The sequence below is a fragment of the Gorilla gorilla genome, chromosome 5 (assembly GCF_029281585.2).
Source record: "Gorilla gorilla gorilla isolate KB3781 chromosome 5, NHGRI_mGorGor1-v2.1_pri, whole genome shotgun sequence".
Taxonomy (NCBI): domain Eukaryota; kingdom Metazoa; phylum Chordata; class Mammalia; order Primates; family Hominidae; genus Gorilla; species Gorilla gorilla.
The window spans coordinates 49,241,008-49,260,358 of NC_073229.2; the positions used below are offsets into that span (position 1 = coordinate 49,241,008).

The 19,351-nt window shown below is 51.5% G+C and overlaps 2 protein-coding genes across 51 annotated transcripts; one reads left to right on the forward strand and one right to left on the reverse strand.

Moving 5' to 3' along the window:
• Window positions 1-46: 46 nt before the first annotated feature.
• Window positions 47-14,747, reverse strand: BAG6 (BAG cochaperone 6). 50 transcript variants are annotated; one of them, XM_019029063.4, is made up of 26 exons: window positions 13,486-14,747; window positions 12,714-12,834; window positions 10,563-10,680; window positions 10,252-10,448; window positions 9,964-10,017; window positions 9,730-9,804; window positions 8,645-8,880; window positions 7,449-7,578; window positions 6,470-6,667; window positions 5,974-6,226; window positions 5,553-5,630; window positions 5,335-5,442; window positions 5,110-5,222; window positions 4,918-5,002; window positions 3,855-4,141; window positions 3,139-3,430; window positions 2,803-2,972; window positions 2,566-2,619; window positions 2,347-2,449; window positions 2,129-2,253; window positions 1,817-1,963; window positions 1,670-1,729; window positions 1,410-1,553; window positions 1,221-1,328; window positions 519-665; window positions 47-245 (listed from the first exon to the last, which is right to left on the reverse strand). In XM_019029063.4, the coding sequence occupies exons 2-26, from the start codon at window positions 12,819-12,821 to the stop codon at window positions 150-152; spliced, it is 3,486 nt and encodes a 1,161-aa protein (XP_018884608.2). In that variant the 5' UTR covers window positions 12,822-12,834; window positions 13,486-14,747; the 3' UTR covers window positions 47-149. The 50 variants fall into 50 exon arrangements, with proteins under 50 accessions (XP_018884608.2, XP_018884601.2, XP_055245967.1 ...); XM_019029056.4 differs by having other exon boundaries at window positions 4,918-5,005; XM_055389992.2 differs by having other exon boundaries at window positions 13,462-14,747.
• A 1,768-nt stretch (window positions 14,748-16,515) lies between these two features.
• On the forward strand, window positions 16,516-19,299 carry APOM (apolipoprotein M). Its single transcript, XM_004043668.4, has 6 exons — window positions 16,516-17,166; window positions 17,558-17,712; window positions 18,312-18,385; window positions 18,467-18,565; window positions 18,712-18,810; window positions 19,153-19,299. The coding sequence occupies exons 1-6, from the start codon at window positions 17,053-17,055 to the stop codon at window positions 19,176-19,178; spliced, it is 567 nt and encodes a 188-aa protein (XP_004043716.1). The 5' UTR covers window positions 16,516-17,052; the 3' UTR covers window positions 19,179-19,299.
• The last annotated feature ends 52 nt before the right edge of the window (window positions 19,300-19,351 follow it).

Consider the following 19,351-nt stretch of genomic DNA (forward strand, 5'->3'; position numbering starts at 1 on the left):
CAAGTTCACACAAGATTAAGGGACACACTACTTAATGGAGACAATGTAGAGAGAAAGCAGCCAGAAAAATCCGACTTTTATTTCTTAAATACTGTGAAGGAAGAGGGGGGAAACGGTCCCCTGATGAGGAAGGGCCATAGAGCAAAGAGCTAAGGATCATCAGCAAAGGCCCGCTGGGCATTGGGGAAGCGCTGGGGACTGTAGTTGGGGTCTTCCTGCAGTCGTTTTTGTATATCAGACCGGAGCTAAAGAGAAAAAGTAAGCAGGTTGGAGAAACGCTGGCCAAGTCCCTATGATCCCAGCAAGCACACAAGGCCATCCCTCAGAAGCTAACATTTCCCCCACCAAGCACACTGTCAAATAGCCCGGGGTGGCACTGTCAAGCCTTCCCAGATGCCAAAGGGGAAAACAAATGGTAGCACCAGGCTGACCAGTTCATCGCTGAAGGGATCCAGGGAAGAGGGACCCTAGCCCAACCCCTCCCACTAGACCATCCCTATTCTGCTTCAAGGTGGCACCTGCTGCCTGTAGCTCTCCTGAACCTCTGGTGCCTCCAGGTCCCGGCTCAGGCTCTCGGAGCTCGTCAGGGGCCGAGCTCCGGCTGCCTTAGCTGCCCGGCTCACAGCCTCTGAGAGAAGCAGCTGGGGGCCCTCACCCTGCATCGTCTGGGGGACAGGGGGTTGGGAGGGAAAAGAGGATCAACGTCAGATCCAGTGCCACCATCCGGCTCACCCTTTCCATGAGTCAACCACTCCACTGAGTCTCCATGCTAGTGGAGAGAGGGGAAATTAAGAGTCCAGGATGTGGTTTTTACAGCAGAAATGCCTTCCTAATTCTCTTTGGCACTAGCCAAAACTAAAGTGAATGTGCTTGAACGTGCTCTTCAAAACGAAAGGCAGAAGGGGTCAAGCCATCCGGGATTCAGAGCTAGGTAATCCACAAGAGGAAACCCACCTTAAAGGAAAATGGGATCTAAGCACATGGGGATTAGGCAGCTGAGCAACTAATACAGGACTGCTAGCAAACAGACTAAGGTCGGGCAAGTCCTGTATGGTTATGCAACAACCAAGAGCAAGTCTGAATCCCAGAAAAGTTTCCTCATTAAACGAGGGGAGGGGAGACTGAATAACAAGAGCTCCCACCATCTCTACATAGTTTGATTCCAGGCATGACGGGGAAACCTGAATAGAGAGAGAGGCTTAGGGAAGAGGAAAACCAACCTTGCGTCTCTTGGCAGGCATACCACTGAGGTAGGCATCACTCAGAGGGGGCTGCGGTTTCACCTTCCGCTGGCTCTGAATGTCCTGCTGGATAATAGGGACCCATTCCTGGGGAGGAAAAGATGAGAAAATAGTAATGTCCTTGACTTTCAGCTGCCATGACCCACTGGATTACTTCCTGACACTTACTGGGGGGACTGCAGCTGCCCAAGGTTCTGTCTCAGCTGAAGCTCCATCCTGTTCATCCCGGGAGCCCCCCTCAGGAGCAGGAGGTGGACCTCGGGACATGGCCTCTTCTGCTGTTGTTCCAGGGGCTGGGGAAGCATTCTCCCGCTGGGTGTCAGATGGCGGGAAGAGCCAGGCTTCAGAATTTTTAGCCTCCAAACCTTTCTCCCCCAGCCCTCCACTCCACATTATCTGGCCCCTCAACCTCCCCCTCTCCAGAGTACCTGAGGCTCAGGGGAAGCTCTTTCTGCTCCCTGAACTTCCATTGGCTCCTCAGGAAGTGGCTGTGAAATTAAAGAACACCATACTTCCTCTCAGATCTCTCCAGTTCTCTCAAGTACCCTGACCCCATCGCCCAACAGGTCCCTTACCTGGGGGGGATCACCAACCCTGCGAACGTATCTGAGAATGGCATCAGGGCCTACAGGCATGTGCTCCAGTACCACCTGAAGCCTCAGTCCCATCATAGTGGTCAGCCAGCTCACCAAGGAGGGATTCACCCCACGAGACATACGACGCTGAGGGACAGAAAGCAGATTTAGAACACAAAACCCTCAACCACCTTTAGAAATAGATTAGATCCAGGTTACAGAATGTCAATTTAGAAAAGAAAAATGAAAACTGCAGAGAATGGAAACCTCAGGAAACAAAAGGCTAAGGATCTGGGGCTAGGTGGTGCTTACAATTCGGCCATTGATAACAGCAGCAAGCTCCATCTGCTGTCCCCCCAAGCAGTGCAGGTTTAGGGCCAGGCATTCAAACAGGCCTTGGTTACACAACTCCAGCAACCGGGCCCCAAATCCACTATCTGTGGGCAAAATACAAGGAGGGAATGCTGGCATGTGGCAGCCCTGCACATGCAACAGGCCCCACTTGCCCCCCCGCCTGGCCAGCCCCTGACCTGTGCAATGCAGCACATGCGCAGCAATGCTATTAAACTGCTCTTGGAGAAATTCCAGGTTTGTCCGGATGATGTCCACACCCGGCTGAACCTGCACCAAGGACTGAGAGACAAGATAACACAAAGATCCCAAAATCAAGAATCATAAGACTGGGAGTGGAGGAGGCAGCTGCCTTGACCAGACCCAGGAGAGGAAAGGAATAGAGAAGGGTTACTCACAAAACTCTCCCGCACATACTCTTCTAGCCCCGTGATCAATGTGTGGGTTGCCATCTGTGGAGGAAACAGAACAGGTTTAGTTCAAAGCCTCAGTCCTCCCAAGACTTTCACCTCGACCCCAACAAGTCCAGGGCTTGTGTGGGGGCAATTGGAGCTTTACCTGGCAGAGCAGCAGTCAGAAATAAGGAATAAAATGTGCAAAGGAGGAGAGTTCTGGGGCCCCTGGCCTTCATTTACCCGGATGTTACTGGGTGTGGGCTCCTGACCACCCAGGTAGTGCTGGTGGAAGAAGGATCGCAGCTGGGGCTGGAGCCGTTGTAGTGGCTGGAAATGCCCATGGAGAAGCATCACTACGTCCACCATAGAGAAGTTCTGGCACAGAAGAGAAAGCAAGGCCCCAAAGAATCCTGGGGGACAAGGGCAGATGTTAGCAATGGCCTTTACCACCTGGCCTGCCCACCCACAACCAGATCATCAACCTCATCCCACCTTGGCAACACCCCTAAACCAAGGCCATCTACATTCCTCTGGCTGCCCCTTCCTGGAGCAAGCCAAAGCATCCCTTTTACTCACCAAGGGCCCCATCAGCTCCAGGCTCAAAGATGTTGCTGGATCCACTGAGGCGTTGTATGAAGGCAGCAATACTTTCACTGCTGCCAGCCCGAGCCCCCAGGGAGCCCAGCAGGGAGCTGAGCACACCCTGCACCACTGAGGTAAAAAACTCCGGTGACAGGCTCTCAAGACCCAGGCCTCCAGGACTCCCTGCGCCACCAGAAGGGGAGCCTGGTGGGGGCATGGTCTGCTGCTCTGGGGCAGGTGGTGGGGGTGGAGGAGGTGGGGGTGGTGGAGGGGCTGTCTGTGTTGCCTGGCAAATAAAGAAAGAACAAAGAACAGAAAGTGAGGTGAGAATGAAGACACACGGAAATAATACGGCATCAAGAGGGCACAAACCAACGGGTCTGGGAAGATGGGGAGTTACATTCTGATCTTCACTGCTTAAAGCAGAAGTATGGTAGGTATTTAACAGAGTCAGGCAGCACAACTACCTACCTCTTCCTCTGAACAGGTTGTCAGAAAGCAGTGACACTAATTACTATACTTTCTTTTTCTAAACCTCATTTTCTTCATCTTTAAAATGAAAGGTTCAGAGTCAATGAATTCCCAGGGCCCCTTCCCCTAACATGTCACTAGGGGCTCTTACCCAGTGGTTATATAATGGCAAGAAGGTACCACTGCCTGGCTGGGCCAGGGGACAGGAAGATGAGGTGAATGGCAAGCCAGCCACTCACCTGCAAGAAGTCAGTCATGCCCTGGAGAAAGGCAGGGACACCAGGCATCGCCACAGTGATGGTGGGAGAAGCCACACCAGGCCCTCCAGCCCCTGGCCCTGCAGGCCCTAGCAGGTTCCCCAGAAGCTGAGAGAACTGAAGATCAGCCGTGGAGGGTTGAGGGGCGGGTGGAGGCTGGGCAGGCCCCCCAGGAGCGGGGCCAGCTGTGGTAGCTGTGTTGGTGGTGCCAGCACTGGCAGAAGCAGTGGCAGGGGCTGGCGGTGGAGCCATACCTGGGGTCCCCTGAGCTGTAAGAAACCGAAAAAAGAAAGCGGGGCTGAGCATGGTGGCTCTCGGCTGTAATCCTAGCAACTTTGGGAGGCCAAGGCATGAGAACTGCTTGAGCCCAGGAGTCTAGGCCACATAGCAAGACCCCATCTCTACCAGAAAAAAAAAAAAGACAATTACTAGCCAGGAGCTAGTACTGCTAGCTACTCAGGAGGCTGAGGTGGGAGAACTGTTTGAGCCCAGGAGTTCAAGGTTACAGTGAGCTTTACCTCACTGGATTGCACCACTGCACTACAGTCTGGGTGACAGAGCAAGACTCTGTAACTTAAAAAAAAAAGAAAAAAGCTGGCCGGGCACGATGGCTCAAGCCTGTAATCCCAGCACTTTGGGAGGCCAAGGTGGGTGGATCACAAGGTCAAGAGTTCAAGACCATCCTGGCCAACATGGTGAAACCCCCTTCTCTACTAAAAACATAAAAAATCAGCTGGGCGTGGTGGCGTGCACCTGTAGTCCCAGCTACTCAGGAGGCTGAGGCAGGAGAATCACTTGAACCCGGGAGGCAGAGGTTGCAGTGAGCCAAGATTGTACACTGCACTCCAGCCTAGCAACAGAGTGAGACTCCATCTCAAAAAAAAAAAAAAAAAAAAAAAAAAGCTGAAACCTGAAGACACAAGACACTACAGCAGCCCCATTCCACGAAAGCAGGAACCAAGAAAATATGGAAAGAACTGGAAAGTGCCAGTGAGCAGACTAGGAAAGGAGTTTAAACTCTGAGTGGGGAAGAATGAAAACTCACCCACAAGGACTGGCTGCATAAGAAGCTGCCCCACAAGGCCGCTCACCATCTGGGCCAACGAGGCATTGGTACCCAGACCGGCGCCCTGCTGGATAGAGAGCAAGGGAGAACTTCAGACCTGCCCTTCCATGCACCACCACAGGAGTCTCTCCCTAGACTGTTACGCACTAGAACTCCCCGACCCTTGCTCACCAGTGTCCCAGAGACTGGGGGCCCTCCAGGATGGGAAGGCCGAGCCTGTGGAGGAGTGGGCCGGGCAATCACCACCCGGGTTGGAGCTGTTGGGAAGCCTGGCACCTGCTGTCCTGTGGGTGGCAGAAGAGACAGACCGAAGAGGGCTGAGGGCCAGGCCCTTGCCAGCCAGCTGCCACCATGGACTGTGCCCTACCTCCCAAGCCTCCCCTTCCAGGTCATTACCTGCGGCCGCGGAGGCAACAGCTGCCACCATGGCCTGATGAGTGATCTGGTGGGCGACGGCGTGCATGAACTCAGGGGGCAGGGAGGGCAGCTGGATGAGGGTGGAGCCTGGGGGGCGGGTCTGATGTAACCTTGAACCTGGACCCCTTCAACCCACCCACTCAGCCCTTCCCTTTCTCTACCCAGAGCTCAGCCTGCCCTGATGCCCTCACTCTTACCCAGGGTTTGGCCATGACCAGAGGGTCCCAGGGGGCCAGTGGGAGCACTCGGAACACCACCAGGCTGTGTGCCAGAATCTGGGCAGGGAGACAGAGACAGTGGCCCTGAGGTAGGTAGGGCCAAGGCCTAACTATATCCTTCCGAGATCAGGCATACTTCAGGCCCATAATCCCCCAATCAGAAAGCCTGCCTTTCCCTCCATCTAAACAGGGAGAGGTGCTCCCTTCACCACACAAACACACCTCCAAAGACAAACCAGCCCCCACACCCCCCACATCTGTCTACTTAAGCTTCCGCTCTGGTCCCCAGGCTACCACCACCAGCATGTGCCTCTCCCTTCCCCACCCTGTTCCCTCACACCTCAGCATGAACCTCCCTCATCATGCTGATCCTGCTCTTCTCGCCAGCAACTATTCTCACCTTGAATGTTCATGTGCATCATGACCACGGGTTCCACACTCTGGTGGGAAATCCGGATGACCCTCGGGTGGCTGGTGGCTGGCGGAGGAGCTGGACCTGGCGGGGGAGCCCCCTCAGCTGAGGACTCGACATTGGTAGAAGACGGAGCCACGGATGAGGCCTGCCCAGGACCAGGGGGAGATGCCTCTGCATTGGGAGTTGGGGGGGGCCGAGTCCCATTTCCTGTCATGGTCACAGTGGTTCCCACATTGATCTGAAAAAGACAGATGGACAGGCAGACGTGAGAAAAATACAAGAGCCTAACCAAGAAAACCTCATGATAAACCTCTAAAGTATCTCCAGCCTTCATCACCATGTTTCCAGTCTCCTCCTTTCCTAACCTCCTTCAGGCCCAGTAGCTACCCTGGGTCACTCTATCAACACCCCTCACTCTCCCTCAGGCCAGACTCCCCCAACCCACCTGTATGGGAATGGCTGCCTGCTGGACCTAACCCACCTGTATGGGAATGGCTGCCTGCTGGAGCACCATGGGGGTGGTATAGTGAGACATAGGCCGGACCACATGCAGGTGTCGTGGGGGCGTGCAGGCCAGATTGCAGCGCAGGTCAGACAGTGCAACAAAGGTGTTGCCCAGCAGTCGCAGGCTCTCCCCTACCAAGCTGATCAACCGCTGATCCTCCTCCCGGCCCTCGTGCTGCGCACGCCAGCCAAACACAAAAAGGCAGAAAATATCAAGCTGGAGTCCATCTCACTAATAAAAGCAATAACGCCTACTGAGAATACCATGTCCTCCAAAACTTTCAGTTATATCCTTGGAAGTTTATATGTAGACCAAATCTTTGCAAATAAATTATATCTTATTCACATAAGGAACATCCTATTAAAACACTACAATGAATCAGTAAGTCATCATATACTGATCTCCTGTACTTTACGTTTTCTAAATTCATTCAGGGGCACAAGGGGTACGAGGACAGTGCTTACAGCAAAGATTATCACCTTCTCTGTAAGGGAGGACAAAATCACTTACAGGTTTAGAGGGAAATTGTTTTGTTGCAATGTGTGTTTTTTTGTTTTGTTTTGTTTTTGAGACAGTCTCGCTCTGTCACCCAGGCTAGAGTGCAGTAGTGCAATCTCGGCTCACTGCAACCTCCTCCTCCCGAGTTCTAGCGATTCTCCTGCCTCAGCCTCCTGAGTAGCTGGGATTACAGGTGTGCACCACTAAGTCCAGCTAATGTTTATATTTTCAGTAGAGATGGGGTTGCACCATGTTGGCCAGGCTGGTCTCAAACTCCCGATCTCAGATGATCCGCCCACCTTGGCCTCCCAAAGTGCTGGATTACAGGCGTGAGCCACTGCACCTGGCCCTGTTGCAATGTTTTTCCAGGGAGGGAAAGAGTTATCTGTATTTCAGCCTGTTCTGTTTTGGGAGTACTCGGGCTGAGAAGAAAGGGCAGGGCCATCAAAGGGCTCACATTGTTATTGTAGTCCGTGGTGGCAGCAGCACCCAGAACCTCGTAGTAGCGCTGCAAGAAGGGCTGGAGGCGACTCTCCAGCCGCTGTAGCTCCTGGAGCACCTCGACATACTCCGCAGGGGAAGGATGGCTGTGGACAAACCCAAGGGGCAATGAGCCAAAGCCTTCCTCAGATTCCCACCCTCACAGTCAACAGGGACCACATGTGCCCTCTTTCTCCCTGGTCTCCCAGAGCCCTGGCCCAATCCTTCTCTGGACCAGCAGAGCTTCTATTCTCTTCAACCTCCGCCTCCTAGGTTCAAACGATTCTCCTGCCTCTGCCTCCCAAGTAGCTGGGATTAAGTTGCCTGCCACCACACCCGGCTAATTTTTGTATTTTTTTTTTTTTTTTTTTTTTGAGACAGAGTCTCGCTCTATCACCCAGGCTGGAGTGCAGTGGTGCGACCTCGGCTCACTGCAAGCTCCGTCTCCCGGGTTCACACCATTCTCCTGCCTCAGCCTCCCGAATAGCTGGGACTACAGGTGCCCGCCACCATGCCCAGCTAATTTTTTGTATTTTTAGTAGAGACGGGGTTTCATCATGTTAGCCAGGATGGTCTCGATCTCTTGACCTCATGATCCACCCGCCTCGGCCTCCCAAAGTGCTGGGATTACAGGCGTGAGCCACCGTGCCCGGCCTGTATTTTTTAGTAGAGACGGGGTTTCCCCATGTTGGCCAGGCTGGTCTCGAACTCCTGACCTCAGGTGATCTGCCCGCCTCTGCCTCCCAAAGTGCTGAGATTACAGGCATGAGCCACTGCACCCAGCCAAAGCTTCTATTCTTTACTCCCACCCATGAGAGGATAGGGAGAAGAAAATGAACTGCTCCCACCCTCCCCACCACAATCCTGCACCTACAATGGTGAGAGACTAATTCTAAGAAACAGAGCAGGCCTTCGTGAACTCAGAGGAGAATTCCGATCAGGCTCAGGAGATACCATTTGGATTTCCTTGCCGTAGGGAGAGCAGCAGTTCTTCTCAGCTGCCTGTCCTAGCATCATTTACCTATACCGAGAGAGCCCCTCCTCGCCCCTCAATGCTAACCCTTCAACTAAGACCTCCAAGTAATCCTTTCCCTCCCTTGCCATGGTTCATTTCCTTCTCCCCATACTTCACTTAGGATTCCCCACCCACTAAAGATTCCCTCCATCTCTCACTTGGGTGCATTTGTTTCCGGGGCAGGTGTTGGGCCCGCTGAGGCTGGGCCAGGAGTGAGCTCCGGGTTCTGGGCTGGGGCACGCTCCTCCACTTCTTCTGCCTCCATGGGCTCCCGGGGAGGTGCTTCACTTTCAACTGGTTCTGATGTTTGAGAGCTCAAGGCTACTGGCTCCGGGGTCACAGCCGGTGGCTGCGGGGGCGGCTGACTGTGCTGCGGTTGGGGCCCTCCTCGACACTGAAGGTAGGGGAGAGTCAGGATACCAAAGGCAGGATAAGACTGCTGCAGAGGATTACTCTACAGGAGACTGAACAGAAAAAGTATCCTAACTAGACTCCCTGAAGGCATGGCTCTGCAATTTTATCTCCGACTCGCTAGCAACTAGCATAAGACTGACACAAATTAGATGTATAATAAGCATCTGTAATTTTTTTTTTTTTTTTGAGACAGAGTCTCGCTCTGTTGCCCAGGCTGGAGTGCAGTGGCATGATCTCAGCCCACTGTAACCTCCGCCTCCCAGGTTCAAGAAATTCTCTTGCCTCAGCCTTCTAAGTAGCCAGGACTACAGGCACGTGCCACCACACCCAACTAATTTTTGTACTTGTAGTAGAGACAGGGTTTCACCATGTTGGCCAGGCTGGATTGGAACTCCTGACCACACGTTATCCCCCTGCCATGGCGACCCAAAGTGCTGGGATTACAGGCGGGAGCCACCACACCCAGCCACAGCATCTGTAATATTTGTAAATAAATTTCTAACAAAGAGTAGAGATTGTGGTTTCCTTTCCTCCACAAGTTGGTTTCCCAGCCTCCACAAGTTAAGAGTGTAGAATCCTTTAATTGAAAAGAGATGCCATGAGACTAAGTCTGAAACAAACTCCCCAGATACCAGGCACCAAGAGGATTGGCAGAAATGAGAGAGCCTCACAAAGATACTTTTTCTGCCCAAAAGAATGAATACTGCAGAGAAGACTAGATTATGAAGGCCAAACCCTGTGGATGTGGCCAGTGAAGCCCTAACTCCCAGGCTGAGAGAAAAGGGAGAGGGAGGGTGGAGAGAGACCCTAGCCAGCCTTGCCCACTTACCTCCATCCGGGATAGTAAGGTCTGTATATCCCTGATCATGTGCTGAGCCATCACCAGCCGTACCCGGGGCTCACTCTACAATGAGAGAAGGTTTATCAGGGTAGGTTACAGATGAAGCCATGAGTTCTACCACCTACTAAATCAGGTCCCAGCCATCTCTCAGCCAGGTCCACCCCACCTCCCAGCCTCCTTCTCCCAGATCCCCTTCCCTGACCCTCGGAGGCCCCTCAATACCTGAATCGGGGCCTGTTCCATGTTGATGTGAACATCCACAGCAGAGCCGTCACTCTGGGGAAAGGGTAAGGGAAGTTGTTCTGGGAGAAGCCAACACTAAGGCCTCCACACCTCCAATTCATTCCCTGGAGCCCTACCTCCTTTTCTCCTTAAAGACTGAGACCAACAGCACACCACAGGGCCCCCTGAACCCAATCTAAAGATGGAAGCATCTATCTTATTAATTCCCTGGTGCTACCACAACCAAAGCTACCCACAAAAGCCCTCCCCTGTGGAACATAAGCTTACAGGAAGATTGAAGGTTCCAACCATGACATAGCTGTTGGCATTCCGGTCATGAACAGAGGCTCCAGGCCCCCGAGTACCAGGGGGGGGTCCCCCACCATGAGTGGCTGAGGCAGACCCCGTCCCAGAAGATGCCCCAGAAGGGAGGTGAGTCTGAGGAGGAGCCCGTTCCACCAGGTGGATAACCTTTCCCCCAACATCTGCAGAAAAATAGACACACACCAAAACATAGTATGAACAGGTAAACCCATGGCCTCAGTTCATCCCTCCAGACAGTAGCCCCAACCTCTGAACTGCCTCCCCAGCCCCCTTACTGTATTCCTGAAGCTTCTTATCATCTTGCAGAACTCGTCCCTGGTAAATAAGCCGTTGTTTTTCAGATGGGATGCTGACAGAGGCAGCAATGTGCTCCTTAAACTCTTTTACATTCATCTGAAAAGAAGAGGCATGCACAGGAATGGAAAGAATGGAGGAAAGAGGAAGAACAAAGACAGACAACCGAGTTGTGGAGGTGAGGGGTAAAAACCACCACAGAATCACTACCCGTTTGTCTTGACTGTGAGATCATTACTGTGCAAACCCTTAAACTAAAGTAACAGCTGTCAAAATACAGACAATAAACTTGGCTTGGCGCGGTGGCTCACACCTGTAATCCCAGCACTTTGGGAGGCCAAGGCAGGCAGATCACATTAGGTCAGGAGTTCGAGACCAGCCTGGCCAACATGGTAAAACCCCTTTTTTACCAAAAATACAAAAAAATAAGCCAGGCATGGTGGTCGCCTGTAATCCCAGCTACTAGGGAGGCTGAGGCAAGAGAATCACTTGAATTCGGGAGGCGGAGGTTGCAGTGAGCCAAGATCACATCACTACACTCTAGCCTGGGTAACAGAGAGGGACTCCATCTCAAAAAATTAAATAAATAAACTTAATGAAGCTCAGGTTATAGATCCAGGAAAAATAACACGGATGAAAAACAAAAAAAAACCACATGGACATTACATTATCTGTCTGGCATCCAAGGGAGTATGTGTCTAGAGACATCAGTGACCCCTTTCCAAACACAAGATGATACCAGTTTATTTACCAGACTCTCCTGTGATTTCCAAGATTAAAAAATGGCAAAGAAGATGGGGTCTGGTATCAGGTTAATGAAGAAAGACTAAGAAGATAAGAAAGTAGCAAAAAAGGTCCCAGCACAGTGGCTCACACCTGTAATCCCAGCACTTTGGGAGGCCGAGGCAGGTGGATCACCTGAGGTCAGGAGTTCAAGACCAGCCTGGCCAACACGGTAAAACCCTGTCTCTACTAAAAATACAAAAATTAGCCAGGCGTGGTAGTAGGCGTCGTCTGTAATCCCAGATACTCAGGAGGCTGAGGCAGGAAAATTGCTTGAACCCAGGAGGCAGAGGTTGCAGTGAGCTGAGATTGCGCCCCAGCCCTCCATCCTGGGCAACAAGAGCAAAACTCCATCTCAAAAAAAAAAAAAGCAAAAAGAGAAATATTTTTCCTAACTACAAACTGACTCTTGGGAAGTACCAGAGTATTTATATACATCTAATCACAAGTCTATGTATGGCTTTCTTATATCCAGGTAATATCACATTTTAGAAAACCACGGACCACCCCACATGCAATCTGTCTCCAAGTATTACAGGAGTAAAGACACAGATAGCTATCTCCAAGGCTTTAAGCATAAGAGACTCAAGCTATGCCACAAAAATTAGTAATTTCACTCAACAGTCTATCAAGGACCTATCTCCACTATGGGTTCTGATTTCTACCCTTTAAAAACACAACATAGACCTGACCAATGTCTATCAGTAAGACACACTTGCTTAGGGTCCCTGTGCTGTTTCCCTTCCCAAAGGCCAGAGCCATGCCTGTCCCTTTGGGTTGGGGTCCACCCATGATGATGACACACAGATTCTTCCTTCCTCTGTATTTCCCTCTGCATTAAGTTCTATCCATGTGGAGGACAGAACAAAATCAGCCTCACTCACAATACATCAGAAAACGTTCTACTGGAATACGAACAAAGGGATCAATAAAAAGAAAATCTGAGGCCAGGTGCAGTGGCTCATGCCTGTAATACCAGCACTTTGGGAGGCCGAGGAGGGCACATCACCTGAGGTAAGGAGTTCAAGACCAGCCTGACCAACATGGTGAAACCCCGTCTCTACTAAAAATACAAAAATCAGCTGGGTATAGTGGCACACGCCTATAATCCCAGCTACTCAGGAGGCTGAGATAGGAGAATCGCTTGAACCCAAGAGGTGGAAGTTTCAGTGAGTCGAGATCGCGCCACTGCACTCCAGCCTGGAAGACAGGGCGTGACTCCATCTCAAAAAAAAGAAAAAAAAAGAAAAGAAAATCTGGTGACCAGAAAATCAAGCTCATCTCTCAGGCTAAGGGGCCTAAACGAGGAAAAGCTAAAGGTGTCTTCCAGAACTAGTGAGGTGTCTCACCTGGGCCCCCACAATAAAGGTACGAGTTTGAGAGTCCAAGGTCTTCACCAACACCTCCAAGCTGTCAGGCTCCTCCACAACGGTACTGGTACTATCATTAGGCTCCATGGCCGACAGGTCTCTAAAGAAGAACGAAGGAAGGAAGGCCCGCTGTTGCCCAGACCAGAGTGTACCCGGAAGACTCCCTAGCATTAATCCCTGCCCCAATACCTAAAAAGTTTCTCCTGCACACACACACACACATTCACACCTGTCCCCATCCCCCTTCTGATTCCGGGGCACAGGGAGAGAAACACAAAGGGCAGGAGATCGACGGCTTAGGGAGCTGGAGGACAAGAGGTGGGAGGGGCTCCACGACGCCAATCACAATAAGCAGGGAGCCAGTCAGATTACGAAGGAAGCACGAGACCAGAGACTAGTGTCATCACCGGTCACGGCAGGACAAGCGCCCCAGAGGTCGGAAAATCCTGGGACAACGCGAAAGCGGTGGTCGCCCCACACTCTGCGGAGAAAGTGGTTTCGCGCACGCGCGCCACGCCCATCGAACCCTCCTAACTCACTATAGACCCGAAACGGCACTCACGGGGCGACGGACCTGCTAGCTGACTGCCCGCGTCTACTGCCTTCCCACGGTGTTCCAGCAGAACGGCACAACTAACCCACAGCCAAACACACACACACACACACACACACACACACACACACACACCCACCACCCCGCGGCTCCGCCCCCGACTTCCCCACGGACCGTCACTTCCGGTCTCCCCCAAACCTGCCACCGACGGCCACTTCCGTTTCCCCGATAGTATTTGGGGATCTCGAAGCGATACTTCCGGCTCCCCCCAGGTCCCCAAGCTTTACTTTTGTGGGGCACGACGAGAAAGTCCGCAGCCCCAAACAGTGAGTTTCTGAGGGCGAGTCGGGCCGGGGCCGGCCTAAGTGGGAGGGAGCCGAGCACCCCGAGGAGCCGCCACCGCTGTCGCCCGGGGGACCGTACTACGCCTGCGTGCGTCGCACTACGGATGCGTGGACACTTAAGCATCGCCCCACCCCCTCCCCCCTCTGGCGGCGTTCACGTCTGTGCGCGCGCTTGAGCGCTAGAAGATTGAGGTGGCTACCGTAAATGCCTGAAAAACAATCACCAGCTGGGACTCTACCACTGCCTCGAGAGGGGCTATGGACGGTCGTATGGACCTTGGACTTTGGAGATGGGGGATTATGCCACATTAATCTATGTTTAAATCTTGGCAGGCTGATAATTTCAGGCGGCACTGTCCTAGCCAGCTAAAACTCTTCTCCACCCTATTGCCCTCGCTGCGCCCTTTCTTCTGTGCCTCCGGAAGTTACTCTTTCAGTAGGCGTTTGGGGGCGGCACTGGTCAATTTTGTTCTCGGTTGCTTGGTTGGGCTAGATTTCGGTTCTGCCGGGTGGGCGTTTTAAGGGCTGTGGGCGTCACATTCGTCAGTGTGTGGCCAAGGGGACATGACACGTTTTAGGAAAAGTAAACGTGCTACTAAGTTGCACGACTTGTCAAGAAAAGAGGCGCCTCCGAGTTTGAGAATTGGGAGCAGATGGAGTCCGAGTGGACAGAAAGACAAGACCCTGACCGTGGGGAATTTAAAGGCCGGCCAGCGTGCTTCCGAAGGCCGGGGGTGGAGGCATTACCGCCTCTCCGTGCCCTCTTCTCTTAACCTGCCCTGGGCCAAGGGCCTCGGCCCCGCGAAACTGCGAGTCCTCCAGAAAGACACATCGCTGTTGGGGTGTCCAACCTTTCTGGGATTCGTAGTTTATACCCAGGTCCTGGTTATATTTTAGTTAAGAGTTCTAATAAGCAGCTGTTTAATGAGCACTTGTGCCAGCCCATATACTACGGGTTTTGTGTATTATTTTAAAAAGCCTTTTAACAAGCCTTTAACATTTTTTAAGTGAGTACACTTAGACGAACATAAGTGTCAGAATTGACAAATCCAGGCCTACAGGACTCCAGATCGAGCACTTGTACTTTACTACCCCAATAAAAAGCTGTTAACATTTTAGCTTATTTTTTTGAGAGAGGGTCTCGCTTTGTCGCCCAGGCTGGAGTGCAGTGGCACAATCACAACTCACTGTAGCCTCTGCCTCCCGAGCCCAACCGATCTTCCCACCTCAGCCTCCCTAGTAGGGACCACAGATGCGCACCACCACACCTGGCTAATTTTATTTTTATAGAGATGGGGTCTTGCTATGTTGCCCAGCCTGGTCTTGCAGACTTGGCCTCAAGCAAGTCTGCCACCTTGGCCTTCCAAAGTGCTGGGATTATAGGTGTGAGCTACTGTGCCTAACCACATTTTAGCTTTTTATTACAAAAATTTTCGGCCGGGCACAGTGACTCACACTTGGGAGGATGAGGCGGGTGGATCACGAGGTCAGGAGTTCAAGACCAGCCTGACCAAAATGGTGAAACCCCGTCTCTACTAAAAATACAAAAATTAGCCTGGCGTGGTGGCGGGCGCCTGTAATCCCAGCTACTTGGGAGGCTGAGGCAGAGAATTGCTTTGAACCCGGGAGGTGGAGATTGCAGTGAGCCAAGATCACGCCACTGCACTCCAGCTTGGGCAACAGAACGAGACTCCCATCTCAAAAAAAAAAAAAAAAAATTCAAACATTACACCAAAATACAACAGTACAATAAACTCTAATATACTGGTCACCCAAATTTTGTTTGTTTTTTAACTAAATCGCAAGCCTCAGCCCTCGGCAAATTTTTTGTGGCAGTCCATGGGATATAAATTTATCAAGCTAGGTGTGGTGGCTCATCTGTAATCCCAACACTTTAGGAGGCCAAGGTGGGCCGGCCGACTGCTTGAGCTCAGGAGTTTAATACCAGCCTGGGGCAACATGGTGAAACTCTGTGTCTACAAAAAATTAGCTAGGCGTGATGGCGTGCACCTATACCTCCTACTCGGGAATCATCTGAGCCGGGGAAGTCAAAGTCATGCCTGGGCGACAGAGTGAGACCCTGTCTTAAAAATAAATAAGTAAATAAATAATCTATCGAGGAAGATCCATCTCTCACAGCATTAACTGCTCCAGTCACTTGGTGCTATCCAAGGACAACCTATTTGGCAATTCTTACTGCCTATTATTTGAGAACTTATTACCCACCAGAAACTAAGTGCTTTGCAAACATTACTATTAATTATAGCAAATATATACTTTGGACTTACCATGTGCAAGTCTTTGCTAAGGGCTTTATGTGCATTATTTCATTTAATCCTATAAGATTGATGATTTGCCAATTTTACAGATGAAAAAACAGACATAGCAGTTAGGGGTTGGTGGTGTTTTGTTTGTTTGGAGACAGAGTCTCTGTCGCCCAAGCTGGAGTGCAGTGGCACAATCAGGGCTCATTGCAGCCTCGACATCCCAAGCTCAAGCAATCCTCCCTCCTCAACCTCCCTAGTAGCTGGGACTACAGGCGTGTGCCACCACATCGGCTAATTTTTGTATTTTTTGTAGAGACAGAGTTTTTCCATGTAGCCCGGACTGGTTTTGAACTCCTGGGCTTAAGCCATCCGCCCACCTTGGCCTCTCAAAGTGCTGAGATTACAGGCATGAGCTACCTGCCCTGCCTGTAGTTAGGGTTTGGACACATTCTGCCTGACACCAACATCTATCCTCTCTAACAGCCAGATTACATAGCCTCTTTGTAGTAATAAATGTTGAGTGAATGTGTCAGTGAACACTGCCAGGGTATACATATTTTTCTAATTGTAAACTAAAGAGAGCAATCCACTGTGCCCCAGCACCTGCATCATACCTGTTCTAAAGCATTTACCAAGTTGTATTGCAATGGTTTGTCTACACAGCTAGTTTTCCCTCTAACGACTTCTTCAAGATCAGGGGCTATGTCTTATTCATTTTTTTATGTCCCCGGGGATTAGCTAGTTCTTGGGAAACAACTGGGACTTGGGACTCAAAACAGTTTGCTAAGTGAATGAATGAGAGGCCCAGTCAAGCTACTTCCCTTCAGTGCTGCACAGTGCAACAAATAACCAGCTCAGATACAGGTTCAAAGACCACAGGCTTCTCCCTGGACAGCTCAGCTCTCCTCATAACTCCTGAGAAACCCTGGACATGCCAGGGTGTACTATGGAGTGGTTGCATCCAGAAGAGGGGGAGGAAGTCCCAAACACTAAGTAATCCAGGTTTGGGTTGGAAAACAAGGTTGAAGTTACTCATTAGCAGGTGAAAGGGTCAAGGGTCGAATGCAAGGGAGCTGAAAGCAGAGTGGACGGAGCAGCCAGTAGGGGAGAGAGCAGTTAAGGCACACAGAGCACCAGCTCCCTCCTGCCTGAAGATGTTCCACCAAATTTGGGCAGCTCTGCTCTACTTCTATGGTATTATCCTTAACTCCATCTACCAGTGCCCTGAGCACAGTCAACTGACAACTCTGGGCGTGGATGGGAAGGAGGTATGGACTGAGATTGGGGGAAGCCTATGGTGGAGGCTCTGAGGGACTTGGGTGGATGGCCTAGGATGACTGGAGACCATCTTGGGAAAGGAAGAGAGGAAGCGGGTGTGAGTGTTGTGATAATGAAAGCAAGAAGAAAAATATCAGTACTGTGGCCATCAATGCAGAGGCATGGCAGAATTGGGGGGTGGGGTGGTTACCCAGGTTGACTGGGGAGGGGCAAAGAGGAAAAGTCATTTAATGACTCTTTGTCATGGATCCAATCCCCAGTTGGAAAGAGGAAGGCAGCCAACACCTCTACCCCTAAATCTTGCTGTTTTGACTGATGAAGAGGTTGAACCCATCCTGTGCTGGAACCCACCCTCTTTTGCTCCCTTCATTGTCTCTCCAGTTCCCAGAGGTCCACTTGGGCCGGTGGTACTTTATCGCAGGGGCAGCTCCCACCAAGGAGGAGTTGGCAACTTTTGACCCTGTGGACAACATTGTCTTCAATATGGCTGCTGGCTCTGCCCCGATGCAGCTCCACCTTCGTGCTACCATCCGCATGTGAGTGGTAAGGAGGCAGAAGCATCACTGGGGTCAGTCTCTGCCCAAAGTGTGAGAATCCACCCACCAAGAGCTGGCCTCTTAGCTGGTATATCTACTATGCTTGGCCCACGGAATTCAATGGCTGTATTAATTGCCCTCTGGAGAAAGATGTGCCTAACCAATGCTTGGTAGCTTGAAACCCAAGGAGAGCTGGGCTTCAATAACGAATACAATGGAGTAAATAGAAGCCGGGACAGGCCAGACATGGTGGCTCACGCCTGTAATCCCAGCACTTTGGGAGGCTGAGGCGGACAGATCACGAGGTCAGGAGATCGAGACCATCCTGGCTAACACAGTGAAACCCCGTCTGTACTAAAAATATAAAAAATTAGCTGGGCATGGTGGTGGGCGCCTGTAGTCCCAGCTACTCAGGAGGCTGAGGCAGGAGAATGGCGTGAACCCGGGAGGCGGAGCTTGCAGTGAGCCGAGATGGCGCTACTGCACTCCAGCCTGGGTGACAGAGTGAGACTCTGTCTCAAAAAAAAAAAAAAAGAAGCTGGGACACTATGGTTGGGGTGATGCTCATTCTTTCCTCCTTGCCACCACCACCTCTGCAGGAAAGATGGGCTCTGTGTGCCCCGGAAATGGATCTACCACCTGACTGAAGGGAGCACAGATCTCAGAACTGAAGGTTGGTTCTTCCCAGCCCTCACCCTCCCTTGAGCTTGGTTCTGCATCTCTGTTCTCATACTTCTCCCACCTGCCTTGACAGGCCGCCCTGACATGAAGACTGAGCTCTTTTCCAGCTCATGCCCAGGTGGAATCATGCTGAATGAGACAGGCCAGGGTTACCAGCGCTTTCTCCTCTACAGTGAGTAGGGATACAAGGCAGGAAGGGTTGGAGGGAAACAAGGGAGGGCAGGAGAACTCCTCACTCTGGGTCCTATGACACCCTCCCAGGAAGAGCTAGGTGCTTCCAGGGGTTTTGAGTGGCCTGACCCCACCTTGCCCTTCCAGATCGCTCACCACATCCTCCCGAAAAGTGTGTGGAGGAATTCAAGTCCCTGACTTCCTGCCTGGACTCCAAAGCCTTCTTACTGACTTCTAGGAATCAAGGTAAGGGGTTAAAATCTCATAAAACAAGATTAGGACTCACCAAGTCTTCTGGTGTTACAGGGTGAAAGAGGCTCGTGTGATGTCACCAGAGGGATGTGGCTAAGAGCTGTGATGTCACCTGAGGGAGGCAGGATGGGTTCTGGGCTACTCAAAAGAGAGGTTTCTGAGTTTGCACTGGATAAAGGGGGCAGAGGGTCATATGTGGAGGGAAAAGAGCCTTAGAGACTCCCCTTTGACACAGGGAATGAAAGAACACGTTCTCCCCCACCCCATTACTATCAACTTTGCTTTTCTCCCTGGACTTCCCTTCTGTCCTCTTCTTTTTCCCTCCTCCCATCACAGAGGCCTGTGAGCTGTCCAATAACTGACCTGTAACTTCATCTATGTCCCCAGATGGGTACAATGGGAGCTGAGTTGTTGGAGGGAGAAGCTGGAGACTTCCAGCTCCAGCTCCCACTCAAGATAATAAAGATAATTTTTCAATCCTCATCTCATTCTGGGGTTTGTCTCCAGACGTCATTCCCACTCCTCCCATTTCAAC

Bases quoted from the DNA above. Each gene is read 5' to 3' on its own strand.
- BAG6 (XM_019029056.4), bottom strand. From the start codon at position 12,821: ATGGAGCCTAATGATAGTACCAGTACCGTTGTGGAGGAGCCTGACAGC. The intron at 5,006-5,109 runs GTGAGCAAGGGT...CTCTCTATCCAG, and splicing joins CCCCAGTCTCTGGGACACTG to CAGGGCGCCGGTCTGGGTAC. The intron at 2,450-2,565 runs GTGAGTAACCCT...CTTGTCTCTCAG, and splicing joins AGTATGTGCGGGAGAGTTTT to TCCTTGGTGCAGGTTCAGCC.
- APOM (XM_004043668.4), top strand. From the start codon at position 17,053: ATGTTCCACCAAATTTGGGCAGCTCTGCTCTACTTCTATGGTATTATC. The intron at 18,566-18,711 runs GTGAGTAGGGAT...TTGCCCTTCCAG, and splicing joins CCAGCGCTTTCTCCTCTACA to ATCGCTCACCACATCCTCCC. The intron at 18,811-19,152 runs GTAAGGGGTTAA...CTCCCATCACAG, and splicing joins ACTGACTTCTAGGAATCAAG to AGGCCTGTGAGCTGTCCAAT.